This window comes from Grammomys surdaster, unplaced genomic scaffold (assembly GCF_004785775.1).
Source record: "Grammomys surdaster isolate TR1022 unplaced genomic scaffold, NIH_TR_1.0 1029, whole genome shotgun sequence".
Taxonomy (NCBI): Eukaryota; Metazoa; Chordata; class Mammalia; order Rodentia; family Muridae; genus Grammomys; species Grammomys surdaster.
The window spans coordinates 119,084-143,828 of NW_021605448.1; the positions used below are offsets into that span (position 1 = coordinate 119,084).

Here is a 24,745-nt window from a genome sequence, read left to right on the forward strand (position 1 = left end):
AAGAAAGAAAGAAAGAAAGAAAGAAAGAAAGAAAGAAAGAAAGAAAGGTGGGTGGACGGACAGACAGACAATAAACATATGAATGAATATTTTTTTTGAAAAACCTACTGAATAGGGATGACTTCAGGTATCCACCCGGTAAGAGCGTGGAATACTGTGAGTTCTCCTAGCTCTCTTCTGTGTGCTACATGGATGCTGGAAAAAAAGAATACATGGGATTAGTTACCAAGATTTGGAAACATGTGCCAATAAATAAAGAGTAGGAAACACTTTACAGAGCATCAGAGTCATCAATGATTACTATGGGAATCTTAGGGATCCTAGTTGATAGGGAATCCTAGCTGCTGCACATCACAGCATAAAGGAATGCTATCTTACAAGCTAGATGCTTTCGTTTGCTCCAAGTGCCTGAGTAGACCCAATATTAAACTTTCAAATGTATTTTGAAAGCCTGAAGATATGATTTTTGTTGTTTTCTTTAGACAAGGGGGTCACATTTTAGGAACTATCTCTTTGAAAGCTCTAAAATTTCCAAAATAATATGTACTCCTTTTATAGTAAAATTTTCTGTTAACATGTTTATATAATCTGTGTGACTCTGTTCTTTTCAAAGTGGACCGGTTTTACCATTCCAACTGTTAGCATTCAGTCTATATGCCTGACTCACTATAAAAGGGGCTGCTTGCCCACTCCCCGCTCTCTTGCTCTCTTGCTCTTTCTCTGCTTTCCTTCCTCCCTCTTTCCCCATTCACTACCACCCACCACGTGCTCATGGCGGGCTTGTCCTCCTCCTCATTCTCCTCCTCCTCCTTCTCCTCCTCTTCCTCCTCCTCTTTCTCCTCCTCATCTTCCTCCTCCTCCTCCTCCTCCTCCTCCTCCTCCTCCTCCTTCTCTCTCTCTCTCTCTCTCTCTCTCTCTCTCTCTCTCTCTTCTTTTTTCTACTACCCTCTGAACTCCCCTCTCCATAATCTTAATAAACTCTATTCTATACTAAACCTTTGTGTTGCTGATCTCTCAGGAAGAAGGGATGCCTCAGCATGGGCCCACAGAGGCACTCCCCCATACTTCACCACACCTCCGTAGAACATATCCATCTTCTCTTTTGTTTCTTTATAAACACAACACCAACTGCATAGGCTATATTGAGATGCTCACAAGGCTGTATATTCAATCTCTTGTATGGTAACTCGCAATGAGCACGAGGAATACTTAGTGAAACATTGACAATGGAACAGAAACCAAAAATATTTGTCTATCTTATGAAATAGTAGACATGTCAGTGTGACATAAAGTCAGAAGTTGCCATTAACCAGAAACCAGTTCTGTGCTGGTTCTTCTGCCCATGTGTGCGTTCCTTGGCTGGTTAGTATGTTTACATGTACATTAATTAGTCAACGAAGAAAAATATCATAGCCCCTTCCACCCCAGAGTGGGAGCAGTCCACCCTGTACCAGGCATGGTGTTAACACTGCTGACTGACCAAGACACATCCTTTCCTTTGGAAGGAATTCATAGCTTATCAGTGATGTAGCCCACTGTTTATGGTTTGCTTTGGCTTATTTAATGGATTATGAATTTTGATGCCTCTGCATTTCTCAAAGACAACATAAATCTGGTGTATGGTTCACTGTATCCCTTAAATGCCTCTGGCAGATTCATATTATAAGTGACTTTGCAAGCCTTATGGAAATAATGCTTTTTTCTCTCCATATTCCACATGGGTATGTAAATCACCACGATGCATTAGGTTTGTCTATAGAATGTTAAACCTCACATATAAAATCAAATGTGAGATGAATTTGTAGAAAAAATAAAAATGATGTCATGTAAAGCAGGTTCCACTAGAAATCTTTTTTAAAAAATACACTATACTTCAATTAGTCTTTTATTTTCAAGCTGGCTTTGTTTATTTATTTTAAAAGAATAACTCTATTAGTCACGTTCTTGATGAAATCCATTGAACCATGGCTTTACAAATAATGTAATGAATGCTGCCCCAGCTATCCGGGTCATCTAGTCAATGCTTCCCCAGCCTGGCAGCTCCAATTCTCAGTGATATCAAGAGCATTATACTTATTTTTGCCAAACAGACATAAATTTGGCTGATGGAAATATTTAATAATATTTATCTACCTAAAAGAAAAACATAATCTGGGCAAAATTTTCATAAATAAATAAATAAATAAATAAATAAATCCATTGAAGTGTTGGACTGAAAGCTGAGTGAAACACAGTCAGGAGGAACTGAGAATAATCAAGAAACCTAAGGAGGAGGCTGGCAAGGTGGTGGCTGCTTTACATATCCTTGAAAGATAAAAAGAAGCAGAGTCAGAAGACTATCCACACAATGCAACCCAGCTGCCACCTAATCCTGTTGCTACGGATCCTTAGAGACAGGGAGAGGCTGAGCTTTCAGCAGCAGCTGACAGGGCCTACTTAATCGCTATGGCACACTGCAGGAGGTTGTAGGATCCGGCAAGCATAAGCAGTGCCTGTGAGGATGCACAGTTGCCATCTCAGAATCTGAGATCTTCATCTCCAGAAACTGAGTTTTGTTCTCATGGTGAGTTGTCCTGAAATGGAAGAAAGGCTTGTCTGCAGGACATGGCTGACTTCTATGGTGGGTGCAAAAGTTTTGCAGTCAGATAAATACAAGCAGCTTTTGCAAATATACTGAAAGAAAAGAATAGTTTTCATCATGACGGTAATAGGGTATCAGGTAACCAATGGTAGCGACAGCCTGAAGAGAACTTTGGTATCCTTCTAAGAGCTCTTGTCTTTTTAAGGTTTATACATTATTGCTGCAAACGCAGATTCAAAAACATTAATTAGATCTGAGAATATACTCAACATTTAAGTGATTTAATCTTTTCCCCTAAGAAACAATTTCTCTAATTAGCGTGAAACACTTTCTAATACACTTTGCACTGCTAGTAAGAAAACAAAACATGCAGAGTGGTTTTGGAGTGTGTTTTCTTGGGATGTTTTTGTCTTTTACTCAGTTAAGCCAAACTTGAAAACCCATGCTGTGGTCACATTAACTTTTATATTTGAAAGTTTACACTGGGTAGAGGGAAAGATTTCCTTGAGTTAAGTTTATTAAAGGCTCTCAGCATGGATGTCGTTGTCCTCGCCCCATTATTTTCACAGAAATAGGTGATAATTTCCCATTACGTACTCAACATTTGCCAGCTTAATGATAGCTTTCGACAGTAGCATTGGCCAGAGTTCAAACTCATAGGTGGTAGCTGGAAGCAATAGATTGTTATCCTCATCGAATGGCAGGAAGTCATCAACAGTTATCTTTCTCCAGCAGCCCTAAAGATGTGAAGAAAGCAATGGAGCAGCATTAAATGGTTGAAGGACCTATGGGGTTCTCCCTATCAGACATCACTACATATTTCCACTCACTTTTACCTTTGGATTAAAATATAGCTGATGTTAACATCGTATGTGAGAAAACTGAGATACAGTTTCCAGAGCTAATCGGATTGACTATTTTAGGTTCTGAAATATATTATTATAGCATGTATATAGTGATATCAATACTGTTCCTTCTTTTGGATAGCTTATGAGCATATAATGAAGGAAATATGTTGCAAATAGCAGAATGAAAACATGGTTTAACTAAAAATAAGATTGAACATAATACATTTTGTAGATAAAAAATTTATATTCTAAATATATTTTAAATTCTTTAAATATAACTTTAATTATTATGGCTGATACAGACATATACTTATCAATCTTTTATTTCTAATCTCCATATTTGAGTACTCCTAGTTAATTGTCTAATTTTCAATATAGAATACCTACCTGCCTTGGCTTTTCTCCAATGGCAAACTATAATCTGTAAAAACTCTCAGGCAAATAAACCCTTTCTTCCCTTTCTTTGCTTTTTGTCAAGATATTACAACAGAAATGAAATTAGGAATCTCATGGAGATAGAAAGTGACCACCAAGTGTTGCTGCAGGAAGTAATGAGTAGCCATCATTCCCTGAGTACAAAGTCTCTTCTACCGGTAATGGGATATTCCAGAAATAAGCAGTGACCATTTTCACAAACTATGAAAATACTGAATACAACTTAACCGTACACTTAAATGGTTACAACAGTGTGTTAAAATTGGCATATTTTGGCACATTGAAAAATAGTCATATTAGGTCCCCTCTCACATTTTGATTGTAAACCATTTTATGAAGTGGCCAACTGGATTCCCATGAAAGAAGAATTTTTAACAATCCTTACTAATTATACTAAAATAAAAAGACCTTTGGCAAAATATTACACCACTTCATGCTAAAAGTCTTAGAGAGATTGGGAATACAATGCACATACCTAAACACAATAAAGGCAATATATTATATATCAAGCTAAAAGCCAACATCAAGTTAAATGGAGAAAAATACACAGTACCAGTAAAATCAGAGACAAGACATGGCTGTCTCTTCAATATAGTACTTGGGGTCATAGCTAGAGCAATATGCCTGCTCTTTTCTTAAGAAGTGGAGTGAAAATGGATCCTGGGGAGAAAGAAGATCCTCTTGAAGAGAAACTTGATTTGTAGCTAAAAGGTTCCCCCTATAATATGATCTATCTGGATATCGTGGGGTTTAAGAAGTAAAAATATATTTTTAAACTAACTAACTAAATAATAAAATAAATGGGACCTCATGAAACTGAAAAACTTCTCTAAGGCAAAGGGCACTTACAATAGGACAAAACTACAGCCTACAAGTTGGGAAAATGTTGTCATCAACCCTACATCTGACAGAGGGCTACTATTCAAAATATGTAAAGAATTCAAGATGTTAGATACCAACAAACCAAATCACTCAACTAAAAATAGGATACACAGCTAAACAGAGAATTCTCAACCTTACGACTCTCCAATGACCAAGAAGCACTTAAAGAAATGTTCAACATCTAAGGATCTATGTCAGCATGGAAAGGCAAATCAAAATGACCCATCACACCCATCAGAATGGTTAAGATAAAACACTCAAGTGACAACACATACGGGCGAGGATGTGGAGCAAGGGGGACACTCATCCATTGCTGGTGGGAGTGCAAACTTATACAACCACTCTGGAAATCAATTTGACTGTTTCTCAGAACTTTGGGAATAGTTCTACCTCAAGATTCAGCTAGACCAGTCCCAGGCATATACTCAAAACTTGCTTTACCAAACCCCAAAGACACTTGCTCAACGATATTCATAACAGCTTTATTCGTAATAACCAGAAACTGAAAACAACCTAGATGTCTCTCAACTGAAGAATGGATAAAGAAAATGTGGTTTGTTTACACAATGGAATACAACTCAGCTATTAAAGTCAAGGGCATCATGAAACTTGCAGGCAAATGTATAGAATGAGAAAATATCATTCAAGTGAGGTAACCCAGACCCAAAAGGACATGCATGGTATGTACATAGTATCCACTTATAAGTGGATATTAGCCATAAAGCACAGGATACCCACCCACTACAATCACAGATTCAAAGAAGCCAACTAGCAGGGAAAGTCCACGGGAAGATCCTTGAGTCTCACTCAGACAGGGAAATAAAATAGACATCAGAGGTGAATAGGAAAAGGAAACTGGGTGGGAGAAGGGATGAGGAGAAGAACGTAGCTGAGGAACCTCATGTAGGGAGAGTGGGGAAAAGGGAATGGAGATCAGCAGGAGAGGGGGAAGGCATTTCTAGTATGTCCCAGAGATCTGGGTTGGAGAAGGCCCCAGAGAGTCTATGGGGGTAACACTAGCTGAGACTAGCAGTGGGAGATATGGAGCACGAAGGGACCACCTCCAGTAGCCAGGGAGGACTCCCAGTGCAGGAATAAGTATACCAATCCACCCACAAAACCTTCAACCCAAAATGTATCCTGCCTACAAGATGTGCAAGGACAAAGATGGAGCAGAACCTGAGGGAATGGCCAACCAACTTTAAATCCATCCCATGGGCAAGAACCAATCCCTGACACTATTAATGATACTGTTATGCTTGCAGACAGGAGCCTGGCATAACTGTCTTCTGGCAGTTCCATAACAGCTCCACCAAGCAGCTGACTGAAACAAATGCCACAAACCCATAGCCAAATATTAGACAAAGCTTGGGGAGTCTTGTGGAAGAGTTGTCAGATGGTTTGAGGGACCTAGAGGGAATAGGGACTACACAAGAAGACCAACAGAGTTAACTAAACCTGGACTCTTGGGGGCTCCCAGAGACTCAACCACTAACCAAAGAACATACATAGGCTGGACCTAGGCCCACTAAACAGATGTGCAGCTTGGTCTTTATGTGGTTCCGCCCAACAATTGGAGCAGGGGCTATCTCTGACTGTTTCCTGCCTGCAGATCCAGTTCCCCTAACTGGGCTGCCTCAGTGGGAGAGTAAGTGCCTAGTTCCGCAGTGACTTGATGTGACAGGGTGGGAGGATACCCAGAAGGAACCTCCACCCTCTGAGAGGAGAAGAGGATGGAGGGAAGAAATGGGGGCTTGTGGGAGACTGAGAGGGCCATGATTGGGATGTAAAATAAATAAATAAGTAAATAAATAAATAAATAAATAGAAAATAAATATACATGAATCATGACTGTGACTGTCTATATATGCTAATATTACAAAGAACTCAAATTTTCGATCTTGAACATGCTAATAGTCTCTGAATTTGCCTACTAAAAGCATATAAAATAATAATAAAATTAATCACAGCATTTCCTTGAGGGATACTGTAACTAAGGAATAGAAGATTTCTCCATTGCCATTATTTTACATCCTGAAAGCATTGTTCACTACATTGAATTAATGGAGTAGCATGCAGAATTTATTTATTTATTTAAAAAAAGGATTTTAAGGTTGCTTAATGGCTGATACCAGCTATTCCCTCAGATGGGAGGTGAGAACAGGAGAGTCCAAGATCATCCTACAATGTGAGCTCAAGGCCAGCCAGTGCACATAAGACCCAGTCTTAAAAACAACACAGCAGAAAAAAAAAAAAAAAAAAAAGAACCACTGCCTTAGAAACACTTCCTTTTTGCCAGGCAGTGATGGCACACGCCTTTAATCCCAGCACTTGGGAGGCAGAGGCAGACGGATTTCTGAGTTCGAGGCCAGCCTGGTCTACAGAGTGAGTTCCAGGACAGCTAGAGCTGCACAGAGAAACCCTGTCTCGAAAAACAAAACAAAACAAAACAAAACAAAAAAAAACAGCAGAAAGCAAAGCAATATTGCAGCCTCTGCTCCCAGGTGGCTTCAGGAGGTCAAGGGAGTGTTGGGGAAAGGGAAACAGAGACAACAGAGACGTGAAGAACCCAAGCACCTTGCTGTACCCCACGGTCCTAGAAATTTTAAACTAGATAATAGTGCGAATGAAAATATAAAGCTCAATAAGAAATAAAAACAAAAGCCATTTCCACATGAATACCTTGATAATAACTGAGGTAATCACTGGTCTCGGTGTGTGTGTGATCTGTTTGTTAGAGGTAGATGACACTGCAGAGACAGAGGAGACTGGACACAACACTCTGTACTTCAAGTGGGAAGTAACAGCTGAATTGCTTCTTCCTCTCCTCTTGAGGGCCAAAGCAATATGGAAATCATAAGGTACTTGGAAAGATGCTGCGTGTCCCTGCATCCTGTCATCGCAGCCAGATAGAAGGGGAAACCAGTCTCTGTCCCTTATGCACTGTTGCAGTGTAACCATACACTTGCTCTCTGACTGATGTCAGAGAACCTTGGACAACTAGCTGAGAATCCAGGCTGAACATGTGAACACTTTCCTGAGAAATAATATTCTGATATGAAAATGACAATGAATTACTTAATGTTACAGTATTGGGGATTGGAAGGATTGGACCTAGAACTTTACAATTAGGCAAGCACTCTACCATTCAGCTCATGCTTGACTGGTTTTTTTTCTCTTTGTTTTAACTTTTTATTTTGAGAAAGGGTCTCATTAAATTTCCCACACTAGCCTTAAACCTACTGTGTAGGCCAGAAAGGCCTTGAACCTTAGGATCTTCTGCTCTAGGCTCTTGAGTTTGGGAGATTTCAGGCATGTAACTCTAAAGACAATTTTTTAAAAAATCAGAATTTTAAACATTAGAGGCCCTGAGAAAATATGTTGTCTCTAAGGATGTCACAAAGAAAAAGGTTCTGAGAAATCCATACAAAGAAGGAAAAGGATCTCCGCCACAAGACCAGAAAATGAAATTGCTCTACAGTGGAAAGAAACGATTACAGAAGAGGAGAGCAAGCAAAGAGGAGGACCAGCAATGGAGGGCAAAACTGCGTCTGCAGCAGATCACACCGACAGCGGAAGCGTCACGTTGACAGCGGAAGCAAGCCAAGTGTATTTTTAGGAGCATATCTTCCTAAAGCTTCCCAGGGTGAAGCAAAGGATAGAGAAATATCAATGTGAGTAGTGTGTCAGAACTGGAGAAAAACTTTCAAAATAAAAAACAAAAATTAAAAACAAAAAACAAAATAAAAAAAAATAAAAGGTTTATGCCTGGGAAGGGACAAGAAGAAGTAGGTGGGGAAAGTCTATCTTGTCCGAAAGAATTTACTTAAATTCTTTGCTGATGGCAAGGCACACACATGCCGGAGTGGATGGAGTCTTCCTAGCTGGAGGTTGCTTCAAAAAAGAAGTTCTTCCCCCAGCTTAGAGACAGCAGATTCTTATCAACTGGAAAACCAAGTAGCCACCAATCTCTAACATGCTAACAAAATAACCCGTATGGAAATCGCTGAGTTTCAGTGCTTGCCTGTGAACAGCACCCCTGCAAGGCACTCTTTGGATGAGACCACTGAAGAATCGCTGGAAACCACGGAACTCTACCTTTAGTCTGACTGCTCGGTCACACTCCTAGAAGGCTCCCATAGAAGGCTAACCTTCCTAGAAAAAAAGCCAAGATTGCCTGAGAGGGCTAAATACAGTTGTAGGAAGCCGCGTTTGCACTGGCAGAATCCGCCATTACAACATGGCGCTGACATCCAGTATTTTTCCTAGTAAACAAGTAAATTGCGCATGTGCCATGGTAAAAGCCCGCCAAAGTTAAAGCCCATCCCACGGCGTTTTGGCGCGCAATGAGTAAGCAGCCAATCAGAGGTGAATACACCGCTCTAAGGGTATATAAGCAGTGCTTTCCCGGGCCTGAGGGTCTTCCACCATTTTGTTTTTTGGAATAAACGTGTTCCTGCAGAAGGATCCTGATGTGTGTCCGAGTGTCTTCCTTGCTGGCGAGGTGGGTGCGCTTTACAGTTGGTGCCGAGAACCCGGGAGAATTCACCATCGCCAGCGCTGTTTAAGAAGACCCTCCACCCGTGGAGCAGATCCAGAACCGCAGGACAAGGTAAAACTCTGAGAGACATGTTTGGACTTGAATTATTTTGTCTCCCTCCCCAGGCAGTGCTGGTACTCTTCCTTCTGGTTTTGCAGGATGAGAAAAGCCGCTCGACTGTAGCGGCGGCCCAGACAGTGGTAGGCGGAGTACAGGCCAACATGTCAGAAACAGAGGAAAGGAAGTGCTTAGAAACTCAGAAAGAAAAAGGGAAAAAAAGACATGTCAAAGAAGATAGGCCCCCCCAAGGACCCTCGATCCGAGGGGGTGAAAGATGAGGGAAAAAACGCCCTTGGGAGAGACGAAGGAAAAGGAAGCCTCAGAAAGAAATCTCTTTATCCGGTAAAGGAGCCAGAGGTTTTGGGGCTTGGTGGCTCTGAGTCGGAGGGGCTAACTTCCTCAGAGGCAGAGGACTCAGATGAAGAGATAGATGAGGAGGAAAGATGCCAGCCATATGAACAGCCGCCGCCGCGAGATCGAGTGCTGGCACTAGTGATGTTTATTTGGAGGCTGTGTTTGCAAGAAGAGTGTTTCGGGGGAGGCAGTCTAGGTAAATGAGATATTGACCCAGTGCCAATTTTGCCTAGGAGGTGGCAGCAAAACATAGGTCAGGAGAATTCTAAACAGACATTGCCTGCAGTCTAAAAGCTGCTTCAGGTGGAAAGAGCAGAGTTAAAAGGAATTAAAAAACTAGAAAGCAGGGTACTAAAGTGTTACAATAGCTGCCTGCTACATCTCCAATGAACGAGATGAAAAGTTACATCTTGAATATGAGAGAGAGAGAAAGGGTTTTTAAAATACAGGTGTCCTCTCTCTGAGCTGTGTCAGCAAAAAGAATGAAAAACCTATTTCAGAATTCATCTAGAAACAGAGAATTTGGGAGACGTCCGGAACTTCTCTGTAGCTCTTAGATGTCCTTCTTTCTTGTATGTCCTTGGGGCGCTAATGTCCACGTGTTTGTGTTTGCTTTTTGTTTCATTGTCTAAATGTTCTGTGTTTGTTGCATGTTCAAAAGAAAAGATCGTTAAAACTGCTTGATCCAACTCTTGGGCTAGTTTAACTTTGTTTCAAAGACAGTCTTAATTTACACAGCAGAGGCTGATCAGCTACCCTACACCTGTAGCTAAGAGTTGAGCTGAGCTAAAAAGGTCTTTTCAGGAATTGATTGTTGGCATAAGCTGCTTTTAAAAGAGACCAGTAGCTTTTGGGTTTTATAAGGAAGCTAAGAGTTGTTTTGTCTTAGAAAAATCACTGTGACAAGGTGCTTTTCTCTTGAAATTACAGCTAGAAAAAGCAACAAATTTTGTTTGATCTAAAAATAAGATATGTAGCCACTTCATTGTTGTTTCTGATTGGTTTTAAAAGTATAAAAATGTTCTACATGTCTTGGTTATAGACTATTGGCTTAAATTATTCGGTGTGATTAAAAATTTACAACTTTGATAACAGAGAGTTGGCGTAAAACTAACTCAGGGTTAGAGTCATTCAGAAACCAAGTGTATAAAAAGTAAGATTTTAAACCAATATCTCTTCAATGAGATAGTAAAAGCTGCTTCATGCATTTATATGTAAAAATTGGCAGCAAAACTTTGTAGCATAGGGGTAGTCTACTTGGTGTTGATTTTAGAGAAAATAGATTGTTTAAATTGGTTTTGCTTTTGCTTCTCAAAATTAATGGTTATACTCTAATGTTACAAAAGAAATTTAAAAATTTAGTTAAACTGCCAGTATTCCATTGGCTACAGTTGGCAGTTGTAATCTTGAGTTTAAAATTTTTCGATTCGCCCATGTGATAGAAAGGGGGGGGACAGCAGGTAGAGTTAAATAAAAATATTTAAAGCAAGTTGTGATACAGTGCTGGCCTGCTAGAGATTAAGAACATTTACATTTAAATTAAGACAATGCAGACTGGGATCTTAAAATGCTTGTAGAAGGTCAGTGTGATGTTAATCAGGTTAAACTGCCTACATAGCTCTCAGACCATACAAGCAAAGACAGACTTAGATACATTCATCTTTGCGATGAAATTGGGCCCTCATACAATCAGGGTCTGGCCATAGCTTGCACAGAGCCATAGAGATGGGGAGTGTTTTAAATGTGAAAATTTAGATAGTTTTTAAAGTGACTGTCCCAGAAACAGAGACTTGAACAACAGTCAGGTGACCAAGGTTACCTGACAAACCTGTCCTTGGTGCAAGAAGGATAATCCTTGGGCCAGGCCTCAGGATATAGGCCAAGATTAAAAACATTTACATTTAAATTAAGGCTATATACAGAGTGGGTGAAACAGAAGCTTGGATTTCAGACATTCCTTTTGTCCTTACCCGCCTCTAAAAGGGTGTTCTCTAGAATTTGTTTATTGACTTGTTTGTTCCTTAGGGAGGTGTCAGCCTCAGACTCAAAAGAAATTCAAAACAGCTTATGGGCCAGGCCAAAATTGTTGAGTGCGATAGAAGACAAAATGGCTTTGGCTCCTCTGATGTGTATTAGATCTTATCAGTAACAAGAGACCTAACCTTAAATTAATAATTGAAGAAAAAAAGGGTTTTAAAAGATTGATAGATACTGGGGCTATTTAACAATTATTAGAGGACAAGATTGCCTTCAGCTTGGCTTTATCTGATACTTCACTCAGCTAAAAAGAGTTGGTTATTCAATTAATCCAAAAGAAAGTTCAAATTTAAGATTTATAACTAATGGGGCACTACAGCCTGACTTGCCTACTCCAGCTGCCATTCAAGTAAATGCATATAAAATTATTATAGATTTAGAAGATTGTTTTATACAGTTCCTTTATCTCCTGGTAAAGGTGAGAGGTTTGCATTAAGTAAAATTGCTTGTGATTTTTGAGAGCCCATGAAGCCATTCATTAAAAAAGCTTGCCTCAAAGAATGATTAATGGCCTTAAAAATTTTGTTGTTGCTTTAATACAAAAGGTTAAAGCGTTTGAATCTCTCAGTGTATATTATTCATTGTATATTTTATTGGCTAATCTCTCTAAAGGAGTTTCTCTGCAAGCCTTTGCTCTAGTACAATGAGCTTTAAGATTTTGGAGTGCTTGTTGCTCCAGAAAAGATTCAAAAACAGTATCTTTTCAATATCTGGGAATTCAATTGTGGCACATAAAATTCCAATAAGAGTAGATAATTGGGGCTAGAGAGATGGTTCTGCCATTAAAGGCTAGACTCACAACTAAAAATATTAAGAGTTCAATTCCCAGCAACCACATGGTGGCTCACAACCATTTGTAGTGAGATTTAGTGCCATCTTCTGGCTTGCAGGCGTACATACAAAAAATGGTTTACTTTTAATGATTCTCAAAAGTTGTTAACAGCAGATATTAATTGGCTAAAACCTCATCTTCAGCTTACCATAGAAGAACGTAAACCTCTGTTGGATATTCTCAAGGGAGATGCAAGTCCTAATTCCCCTTGACAATTAACTGATGAGGGATAGATAAACACTTTTTACCCTCAATATTTAAAAAATCTGGACAGTCAGGGCCATTCGGCTGCTGACCGTCATGTTTAGAGCCTGACAGGCCAAAAGAGATGATCAAATGAAAAAACATCTTGACCGGACATTGAAAAGGCCTGGATCCTATTTTAATAAAAGCCAGGGGAGCGGTTTGTGTTTTTCCACAGAAAGAAGACAATCCATTTTGGCTACCAGAGCGACTGACGTGATGACTCGTGACATCTGAAGATGACCCCCCAAAAGACTCATATACAGATCCTTATTTGGATCCTCCAGCTTTGGGTTCCTAGTATTTTTGTTTATTTTATCAAATTCCACCTTTAAGAATTGTACCAATGAAACCTGCTGGATGTCCCAGTGTTGGAGTTCTAAAAGATTCACTTGCACTATAGTTGCCAGAGTCCCTCGATGGGTTCCCATCCCCGTGGAGACTCCTTCCACTTTGTCATTACTTAGGCAAAAAAGAGAATTTGGTATAACTGCAGCCATAGTGACGGCAATACCAGTGCCATTGCCGCCACTGCCACTGGGATTGCTATGTCAACTCTGTTCAGATGGGCACTACCCTCAACCAATTGTCAGCCACGGTGGCAGAGGCTGTTAACCTTCAAACCTCCACCAGCGCCCAACTAAAAGGCGGGCTAATGATCCTTAATCAACGCCTTGATTTAGTGAGAGATTGGATATCCTCTTTCAATTAGCCCAATTGGGATGTGAGAGAAAACTGGGTACACTTTACATCACCAGTGTACAGTATGAAAACTTTACTCGAGTAGCTAATCTGTCCAGAAAATTGTTTCAATATCTTACAGGAAATTGGTCAGAAAACTTCGATGAGACACTCAAAAAATTGAGAACAGCTGTGGTGGACATCAACTCGACGATGGTGGATCTGTCCCTGACTGAGGGACTGTCCTCCTAGATCTCTTCAGCTTTCTTTCTTCTTTTCTTTTTTTTTTTAAGTGGGTGGGAGTAGGCCTGTTTGGTATGCCCTATGTTGCGGATTAGTGTTCATTTTTTGGTTGGCTTGCAAACTCAGAGCTCAACAAAATCATGACAAGGCTATTATTGGCCAGGCGCTTGTGACCAAAGAACTAGGGGCTTCCCCTGCAGTGTGGCTATCACTGCTTCGAAAATAAGTAGTCTCCCCCTCACTAGTGGTGGTGCTAAATGTTGGGCCATCAGCCGTTGCACCCCAAAGGATTTGCCCATTACACTGGGTCGGTGAAGAGTCTTGGCCTGGCTGGTCCTTGTCTGTGTAGCTGTGGTACCTGAATTTTGAGGCAAACAGCCCTTGCACCCCTAGGAGATGACTCCATTGCACAGGGATGGGTGTTTGCATCTCTTTCTGTTTCCCTTAGCCCTTGCACTCAGAGGACTTGCTTCCATTGCACCTGATAGGGTAAGGGAGACTGTCTTAAACTATTAGTCCTTGATCGCTTATTCCCCCAAGATGGAATTTGCTTGATCGGGCTTGAGTTTGAGTCATGACTGGTACCACGCTAGACAGGCCAAGAACAGCCAGATAGACAGCTCCATCTTTTTGTCTCCAGGCCAGCTGCCATTGGTCCCAACGACGGGAATAGGCTGATCCCATATGCCAGAGGTACACCACGAGTGGTGAGTTTACCCAGTGACAGACATTACGAGTGGCCACAACCTGGGGCACACATTCTGAGAATGCCAGGTGTGGGTGCGCGACCCTCGTAGCCTAAGACAGAGAGCTCACCATTCTTTGGTGCTGGCTGTGGAAAAACGTCAGCTAGCCTAAGACACGGGACATTGACCAGTGCCTGTTTAACAAAACAAAAGGAAATAGCCAGTAGACAGATTCCTCAGCCGCTGTACCCAAGGGCTTCTGGTAAAGACACCCTGTAAAGCCTCAAACATTTCTATACACAGTCCCTGCCCACTAAGGTGTTCGTTCCACGGATAGAAGGTCTGGTAAGTCAATAACGGAGCGGACAGATAAGCCTCGGCCACCTAAGACAGGGCAGCCCCGGGTGGGGAGGCTGACCCAGTGACGGGTAAGAGTTTGAGCACCGCCCTCCAAAGAGACTCAGACCCGCCGTGAGACCCCCAAATATGGGAGTTACGAAACCTTCCCAGGGATCTCAACTACCACCCTCTGCAATAAAACAAAAAAGGGGCAGATGTAGGAAGCCGCGTTTGCATTGGCAGAATCTGCCATTACAACATGGCGCTGACATCCAGTATTTTTCCTAGTAAACAAGTAAATTGCGCATGTGCCATGGTAAAAGCCAGCCAAAGTTAAAGCCCATCCCACGGCGTTTTGGCGCGCAATGAGTAAGCAGCCAATCAGAGGTGAATACACCACTCTAAGGGTATATAAGCAGTGCTTTCCCGGGCCTGAGGGTCTTCCACCATTTTGTTTTTTGGAATAAACGTGTTCCTGCGGAAGGATCCTGATGTGTGTCTGCGTGTCTTCCTTGCTGGTGAGGTGGGCACGCTTCACATACAGTGTTTCTTTTTTCTGGTTTCTTACTTTATAGGAAGGGCAAATGAATTCAAATGCACAGCAGCTTGAATGACTTACCATCCAGTAAAGCTTTACGACATACTTCCCGTAGCTGTTGAACAAAGGCATGTGACCCTTCACGGCCTTGCAGAGAGAGTATATGTGTTCCCAGGGTTTCCAGGGCAGAATAGGAAGCTCTCCCGAATTTCCCTTATAGTAATTGCTCAAAATCCCGCCATTGAATATCTTCCACACAGCATAGATTTCGCTGATAATCCACCTCATTAGCTGAATGCAAAACAGCAAAAGTCACTAGTATTGATAGATTATTTTAAAATGATACTGACACTTTAAGTGAAATATAATAAAAATGTTTCTAAGAGTGATGATAAATTTTATGTATAGTATGTATAGTCAACATTTTGATTTCTGAATTACAGGAAAAAATCATAGGTCTTGATTTTGTTTTTGTAATATGACATAATGACATAAATTTAAAAGACCTAAAAATGCTGACTTGACGCTGACTTTGAGTTAGCCGAGTGTATGCATGTGTTTATGTTTATATAGATATACATTATATATACTCATATATACATACATATAGATCATGCAGACACACATCTATGTGGGGTGGGAGACAGCTAACTGCTTCAGAGAACACTTAGAATTTTTGGAACAAGTAAGCTAAAATGGTTGATTTTACATGTTCTCACCACACAAGCAAACATTCTTAATTTGATGAATAAATAGTCCATTCTCTGTGTGTGTATATTGAATCACTAAAATATGTACCATAAATACATTAGTAGATAGATTAGTAGATTTTCAATTGACAGCTACACTTCAAAGAAGTTTGGGAGAAAAAATCAAACAAAACAAAACACCCACTCAGTTGTACCACGACTCAGAGGTGAATGAGGGTGAATGCCAATGGCTGCCCGGGAGCTTTTTTTTTTTACACAGATTGGCCAAGAAGCCATTCCTCAGTGTGGACAGTGGGCCCTGTGGCCCTACCTACCTCACTGCAGAGTAAATGTTCATTTGGTGAAAACAAGTCAAATGTGATTTCATTTTTCACAACTACAGGTGTCTGAAATTTAAAAAAGACATTTATTTGAATTTTAAAAAAGTGAAAGAAACCTAACTTATTAAAAGACAGTTTCTTGAGAGAAATTGTCTTCCCCAGGGAAGAGCGTACCAATTGGTTATCTAATACCCAAAGTCTTGAATGATATAATCTACTCCAGAATGTTCCAGATCACCACACTTTATTAAGCCAATGAAGAATGAATTAAGTCCTCTAGTAGGCTAATCCAAAACAGGCTAGTACCTGGGAAAACTCTTGGCTGCCAGAAAGAGCAGGATTGGGGTCTTTAAAGTCAAAGGCTGAGATTACATCACACTGGGTGAAGGGCTTTTACTATGTAGCCTTTGATCTTGTAAAACATCAACAAGGCCACTCCTCCAGAGAAATCAAACCATGTGTATACATCAGGACTCCTTCTTGGCAGGGAGCCAGGACTCTTTTTGAAATTATAAAAATTAAACTCTGCTATCAAGAGTAGTGAACAGCCATTTGTTTACAGGCAAATGTGGCTCCCAAGGGTGGGGGCTGGGCAACCTGACCTTTCTTAAATTATTTCACTGAAAAGCATACATAGGAACAGCATTATTCAGATTTAGCAGGTTATATTTAAAAATACATATGTATGCACATATATATGCATATAACAGCAATCAATAAGGAGGAGTATGTGGAAGTGTTTGGAGAGAGGAAAGGGAAGGCTCAAATGTTTCAATTAAAAAAAAGGGAAAGAGGTTAGTTTCATGAGATAGTTGGAAAGAAGGGAGGTATTATAGACCAAACCTTAAATAAAGTCTTTGTTTTATGAGACTTTTGTCATTGTTTTAACCTTATTTATCAGTATATTTAATTATTCTGACTGTGAGTCTATACAACAAATTTTGAAATCCTTCCTATTCTAGAGATTTTCTTAGATTTTCACTTCTGGATGTTCTGTGGCACCCCATTCTAAGATGTTTCATCCAGAGAGGAACTTTTGTGGAGGACAGGTAGCAGTGTACAAGTATATGACATATTGCGATACATGTGGGTAGAAAGGGTATCAGCAAAGACTGAATTCATTTTTTAATACAAATTTAACTCTCAGATCTTAGATCTACTAAAAGGTAGAGATCATTCACAAAACATCCATTGATTCAATTTATAAAACTATTTGTGTCGGTGGGCATCAATGATTAATTTACAGTGAACAGACCAAGAATGATTACAAATCCCATCACTTTCAAGTGCATTATGCAGCCAGTGAAGATTTATATTCATGTCAATGTTGCCCGATATTGAAATTGATTTAGAAGCATGTTTTGTGCATAATGGTCTCATTTGAAATGTCTTACAAGGAAGCATTCAAAAGACACTGTTGTTTTAGTAAATCACTCTGAATGTAGATACAGCTTTTTCCAATTAGTAAGAGGACTGAATTGCATTTTCCTGGATTAGTACCAACTCTGATGGGGGCTAACACTTAGAAGAACAAAAACTACTTTGTGTGGAAACAGAGACTCAATAGACTACAAATGTACAGAAAAAATCAGCTCCATTACAACTATTTTGGCTGGTACTAATTAATTTACCTGACTGGTGTTCTAGGCATTCAATGAAAACAGTAAGAAATTCAGCAAGGGAAAAAGCATTAGTGATAATTAAAACCCTAGAGACAAGAAATACACTCAAATTAATGTGGCTATTAAGATGTTAGACTAGAGCAGCTAACGTCTTGAGGTGTGTGAGAGCTGCTTAAAACAGAAGTATCTCCACAAATACATAATTCCAGTGGCTAAGCATGGAGTCTAGAAACAAAGATGAGCTTAGAAGATGCTCTGAGGATCCCTGGAAGATGGGAACCCATGTGCAAGCCTCTTAGACTGGAAAATTAATTCCAATAAGCATTAGAGGAAACAGACCTTCCCACCCTGTGATTTCATGCTGAGATGCAGGAATCTGTCAGTCAGAAATAGTGAATAATTTTGAGTAACATTTTTGGCTGTCATTTGGCATTTTGGAAAGAAAGTGAAAAACTCAAGGCTGTACACAAAAATACAATAATCTCCTTGACGTCTATACAAGATTTGTCATTATTCTTCACGTGTGTGTGTGTGTGTGTGTGTGTGTGTGTGTGCTGTGACACTTGGGTGATTTATGTGGATGCCACACCTTGTGTGTCTTCCTTAGGCACCGTCTACTCTGGGTTTTGAGTCAGGGTTTTTATTTTCACCTGAAATTCACTAAGTCAGGTACGCTGGTTGGCTAGTGAGCCCCAGAGATTAGCATGTATATCCATCTCCAGTGCTGCATTTACAAGCATCTGCTGCCCCATCTGGTTTTTAAAACGGGTTTGAAGATTGAACTCATGTCCTCGTGCTTGCACAGAAAGCATTTGATCAACCAAGCATCTTCATAGTACCATCAATAAAGGAATTAAAATACACCGATAAAGATTACCTTCTGAGTTAGAGGCCAAAGAGCAATTACCTTTGCTGTAAACTACAGGAAAAACATGTAAACTACTTGAAGATTGAAAACATTGGTCATTAAGATATTCCATCCTTATAGGTAATATATATTTCATTTAATAATGAAAATAATTCTTACTCGGCTAAATATAAAATCTTGCGGACGTTTCCAGGAAAAAACTTTCAATGTCTGTGGTAATTCAATCTTTCCTTCAGGGTCTTCGAAAAAGTGCTAGATAAAAAAAAAAAAATTAATTAAGTTGAACTTTCTAATGTGGCTTTATTATAACAAAATCCAATCTTAATAATAACCGACTAATATAAATATTAGATCATCATAGAAGTATTTGTAGTGTAGTGTGTGTGTAATTTGTCTTCAGAAATATCTAGTGGAATATTTAAATACTGAAATTCAGAATGGCCAGGAGAACAATTAGGCTAACTGCAGATCTTCCCTTCCAAATCTAACCCACAAGTCTCATTCCCAGCTTTGCAGCAGACCACATTCTTTGCCCTCTGCCTACTCTTGGTCCCCATTCCCAGGGGAGTAAGCAGATCCTGGTGAAATATCCTGCCTGCTTCCCTTCCTCCTGTGCATCCCTCAGCCTCTCTTCCTAGCCCATCCCCATTCCTACATGTCAGCTTCTAATACCTAGAAACACATATTACCACTAGTGATCATATCTATCAGAATCTGAGAAGAATTTCCTATCCCTCAACCACCATGTTCTTCTAAGAGCCAGAGAATACAACAGAAACCAAGGAATAAAACATCTTCCCAACAAAGAAAAGACCAGATATCTACATTTAGAATTACAATATTCCCAAACCCATACGCCTAGACACTAGCATAAAAACACAATCAAAACCAGTCAGGACAATATGTTTCCACTAGAGCCCAGAAACTCTACAACAGTAGGCTCTGAGTATTGTAACATAGCTGAAGCACAAGACAATGTTCTTAAAAGAGACATTATGAATATGATAAAGAAACAAAACAAATTTCTTAATGAAATCGATCAACACAGAAACAAATAGTAGAAGGAAACAAAGAAAACAGTTTAAGACCCAAAGTAGAAACAGAATTAATAAAGAAAACACATACTAGGGAAATCTGAAAATAAAATCTTTAGGAACTCAAACAGAAATTTCAGAGGCAAGCCAACAGAATACCAAAAAAAAAAAAAAAAGAAAAGAAAAAGAAAAAAGGTAGAGAGAATCTCAGAAGTTCAAAACACCATAGAAGAAATGGATATCATGGTCAAAGGAAAGGCTAAATCTAAAAATTTCCTGGCATAAAACACTCAGAAAATCTGAGACGTTATGAAAAGATCAATTCTACTATATAATGAATAAAGGAAGGAGAAGAAACCCAGACCAAAGGTGCAGAAAATATTTTTAAAAAGAAGTAGAAAAGATAATTTGCCTAACCTAAAATGGAGATGCCTAAAAGCTACAAGAAACATAAAAAGCATCAAATTGACTAAACCAGAAAAGAAAGTCTCCTTTGAACATAATAGAAACATTAAATGAGCAGAACAAGGAAATAATATTAAACGTTATAAGGGAAAATGACCAAGTAACTTATAAAGGCAGACCTACAATAGAGACTTCTCAATAGAGAATCTAAAACCCAAAGAGTGTGGATATATGTTCTACTGACTCTAAAATACCATAAATATCAGCTTAGACTAATATATCCTTCAAAACCTTCAGTCCCAATAGATAGAAAGATAAAACACTACATCTTAAAACCTAATTTAAGCAATATCTATGTACAAATCCAGTTCCTACAGAAGATGCCAGAAGGAAAACTCCAACCTAAAGAGGCTAGCCACATCCAAGAAAACACAAAAAATGAATAATCCCAGAGTAACAAATTGAAAGAGAGGAAACATACACACACAAACACCACAACAGCAAAATAACAAAGATTAACAAACACTACTCACTGATATCTCTCAACATCAATATCTCAATCCCCCAATAAAGAGACACAGATTAAGAGTATGGATGTAAAAACAGAATTCATCCTTCTGTACACCCAAGAAACATACCTTAACATCAAAGATAGACACCATCTTGTACTAAAAGGATGGAAGATATTTCAAGCACATAGACCTAGGAAGTAAGCTGTTATTGAGGGTTGGTCTGGTAGGAAATTCTGTAAATTCTATATCCCAAGATCTGGTTTCCCCCAGACCAGAGAATTCTCATACATCCTTTGTTGTGTAAATCTTGGTCCAGTATTTAAAAGTAATTGGTTAATAAAAGGTTAGAGCCTGTAATTGGGCAGTAGAGAGAGAAAGGTAGAACTTGAGGATTGAGTGAGGAGTCTCAGGAGAGACCAGAAGGAGAAGGAGAAAGGAGACAGAGGGAAGAGGAGGGTGCCATGAAAGAAGATGGAGCATGAGCATATCACCAGGAGAAGCAAATCCCGAGGATAGGCTGATGGAGCAAAAAAGCAGCCTGGGAGAGATTCAAGCAGCAAGTAACAAGGGACATATAGCTGGGATGAAAGTTAGAATATGTCAAAACCTGCCCAATCTATCCTTACAGACTGTGCATAAAATACCAGGATTTTGTGTCCTTTATACCAAGTAGCTAAAATTAAAAAAAAAATCATTTGCATGCTATGTAGCCATTTTAATATCTGACAAAGTAGACTTCAAACCAAAACTAATCAGGATAGGGAAGGATGCTATGTATTCATCAAAGAAAAGGCCACCAAAAGGACATCTCAATTATTAACCTTTATGCACCAAACACAGGGGCAATGAAGTTCATAAAAGAAATGCTACTTCAGCTTAAATCACATATTGACACGCACACACTGAAAGTGGGAGACTTCAATACCCGTCTCTCAACAATATACAGAGTTCATTCAGACAAAAACTAAACAGAGAAATGTTGGCTCTAACTGATGTTATAAACTAAATGGACCTAACAGACATTTACAGAACATTTCACCCAAACACAAAAGAATATTCCTTCTTCTTATTACCTCATTAAAACTCACTATAAATGTGGACACAAAGCAAGTCTTAACAGATACAAATAAACTGAAATAACACCCTGTATCCTATCTGAACACCATGGATTTAAGCTGGAGATCAACAGCAACAGAAACAATAAAAAGCCTACAAATTTATGAAAACTCAACTACTTATTACTGAATAAAAAATGGGCCAAGACAAAAATTAAGAAAAAAAATGAAGGGCTTTCTAGAATTGAGTGATAATCAATATACAACATACCCAAATTTAAGGTACATTATGAAGGCAGTTCAGAGACAAATTCATAGCATTAAGTGCTACATTAAAAAAATTGGAGAGGTCTCATACTAGTAACTTAACATCACACCTGAAAGCTCGAGCTTTTTTCTAGGGTGTAAAAAAAAAATTACACCCCAGAAAAGTTGAGAGCCAAAAATAATCTAACTCAGAGGTAAGATCAATAAAATAGAAAGAACAATAAAAACTAGTACAAAGTATCAATGAAACAAAGTTTGTTCCTTTAGAAAATAATTAAGATTGACAAACCCTTATCCAATTTAACCAAAAGGCACAGAGAGAATATCTAAATTAATAAAATAAGAAAAGAACAGAGGATCATGACAGCATACACCAAGGAAATACAGAGAATCATTGGAACACTTTAAAAATCTGTACCTCATCAAATTGGAAAAATCTAAAAAACAAAAAAGTATAATTTTCTCAATACATACTGGACATTAAAGTTAAACCAAGATCAGATAAATAAGGTAAAAAGACTTATAAGCCATAGTAAAATAGAAGAAGACATCAAATGTCTACCAAACAATAAAAGCTAAGGTCAGATGGTTTTAGTATAGAATTCTATCAGACTTTAATAGATAATGCCAATACTCCTCAAATTATTCCACAAAATAGAAATATACATTAACATCAAGGAACATTACCCAGTTCATTTGATGAGGCCACAGTCATCCTGACACCCAAACCACATAAACTTCCACCAACAAAAGAGAATTTCAAATCAGTTTCCCTTATGAATATAGGTGAAAAAATTATCCGTAAGGTACTTGCAAACTGAATCCAAGAACACATCAAAAAGATCATCCACCATGATCTAGTAGGCCTCATTTCTAGAGATGCAGGGATGGTTCTACATACATGAATCTGCAAGTGTCACCCATCATATAAACAAACTGAAAGAGAAAACCACATGATCATCTTACTAGATACAGAAAAGGTCTTTGACAAAATCCAACACTCCTTCATGTTAAAAAGTCCTGGAGAGTTTGGGGATACAAGAGATATACCTCAACTTCATAAAGGCAGGTTATAGCAAGCCTATAGCCAGTATGAATTTAAATGGAGAAAAATTCAAAGCAATTCCACTAATATCAGGAACAAGACACTCTCTGTACTTGTTCAATATAGTACTGGAAGCCTTAGTTAGAGCAAAAAGACAACTAAAGAAGATTGAGAGTCTACAGATTAGAAAGGATGATGTAAAAGTATCTTTATTTGCAGATGATATGATAGTACACAGAATGCCCCTAAAATTTCCACAAGGAAACTCTTACAGCCAATAAGCACTTTCATCAAAGTAGCTAGATACAAAAATAACTTATAAAAATCAGTAGTCCTCCTATATACAAATGGCAAACAGACTAAAAAAGAAATCAGGGTAACAACAACTTCCACAATAGCCTCAAATAATTTAAAATATCTTGGGGTAACTTTATCAAAGGAAGAGAAAGACTTGTATGAGAAAAACATTAGGACACTGAAGAAAGAATTTGCATGAGACCAGAAGGTGGAAAGATCTCCCATGCTCATGTATCGGTAGGATTAATACTGTAAGAATAGTTATCTTACCAAAAGCAATCTACAGATTCAATACAATTCTCATCAAAATTCAAGCACAGATCTTTAAAGGACATTTTTCAGCCTCATAAGGCAACACACACACACACACAAGAAAAAGCAAAACAAAACAGAGAATAGCTAAAACAATCCTGAACAATAAAAGAACTGCTGGAGATATCACAATCTCTGACTTCAAATTGTAATACAGAGTTAAAGTAATATAAACAGAGTAAAATTCACACAAAAACCCACATGTTAATCAATGGAATTAAAACGAAAACCCACACATAAATTAATACACCTGCAGACAACTGATTTTTTATAAAGAAGCCAGAAATATATACTGGGAGAAAGGCAGCATCTTCAGTAAATGGTGCTGGTCAAACTAGATAGTCCAAAACAGTTGAGAGGGGCCAAACAGATCCATTTATATCACCCTGAACAAAGCTCAAGTCCAAATAGATTAAAAATCACAAAATAAACCAAAAAAATACATAATGTGATAGAAAAGAAAGTGGGGAATAGCCTTCCACTTGTTGGCACAGGAAAATAATTTCTTAACAGCATACTGTGAGCCACTAGATGAACAATAATAAATAAGACCTCATGAAACTGAGAAGCTCCTGTGTGGCAAAGGACACAGATCCTACAGAATGAAAAAAAAATTGTTTTTAACTAGTTACACATCTGAGAGAGGACTAATATCTAAAATATATAAAGAACTCAAAAAAGAAAAGTTATTACTAAAACAAATAACTCCATTAAAATAAAATGGAGTTGAGATCTAAACAGAGAATTCTCAAAAGAGGAAACTCAAATGGCTGAGAAATTCTTAAAGAAATGTCCACCATCCTTAGGCACCAAGGAAATGAAAATTGAAGCTATTTTGAGATTCCATCTTACATCCTCAAGAATGGCCAAATGCCAAATGTGCTAGTGTCTTTCATACAGGTGAGTACTCACACAGCCACAAACCCTTTCATCTACCATAGTGTTCTGCCTGGAAGTCCTAACGATAAAAGCAAAATCATAAAAGAATAATAAAAGAGG

At 38.8% G+C, this 24,745-nt stretch overlaps 1 protein-coding gene across 1 annotated transcript in view; it reads right to left on the minus strand.

Annotated features, from left to right (window-relative positions):
* Positions 1–24,745, minus strand: part of Adgb (androglobin) — a 133,513-nt gene that overhangs the window by 84,878 nt on the left and 23,890 nt on the right. The window contains exons 4-8 of the mRNA XM_028783176.1: positions 18,979–19,071; positions 16,324–16,395; positions 15,381–15,590; positions 3,179–3,318; positions 109–195 (exon numbers count right to left, since the gene is read on the minus strand). Of these exons, the coding sequence (XP_028639009.1) occupies positions 109–195; positions 3,179–3,318; positions 15,381–15,590; positions 16,324–16,395; positions 18,979–19,071 (602 nt within the window). The remainder of the gene's footprint in view (positions 1–108; positions 196–3,178; positions 3,319–15,380; positions 15,591–16,323; positions 16,396–18,978; positions 19,072–24,745) is intronic.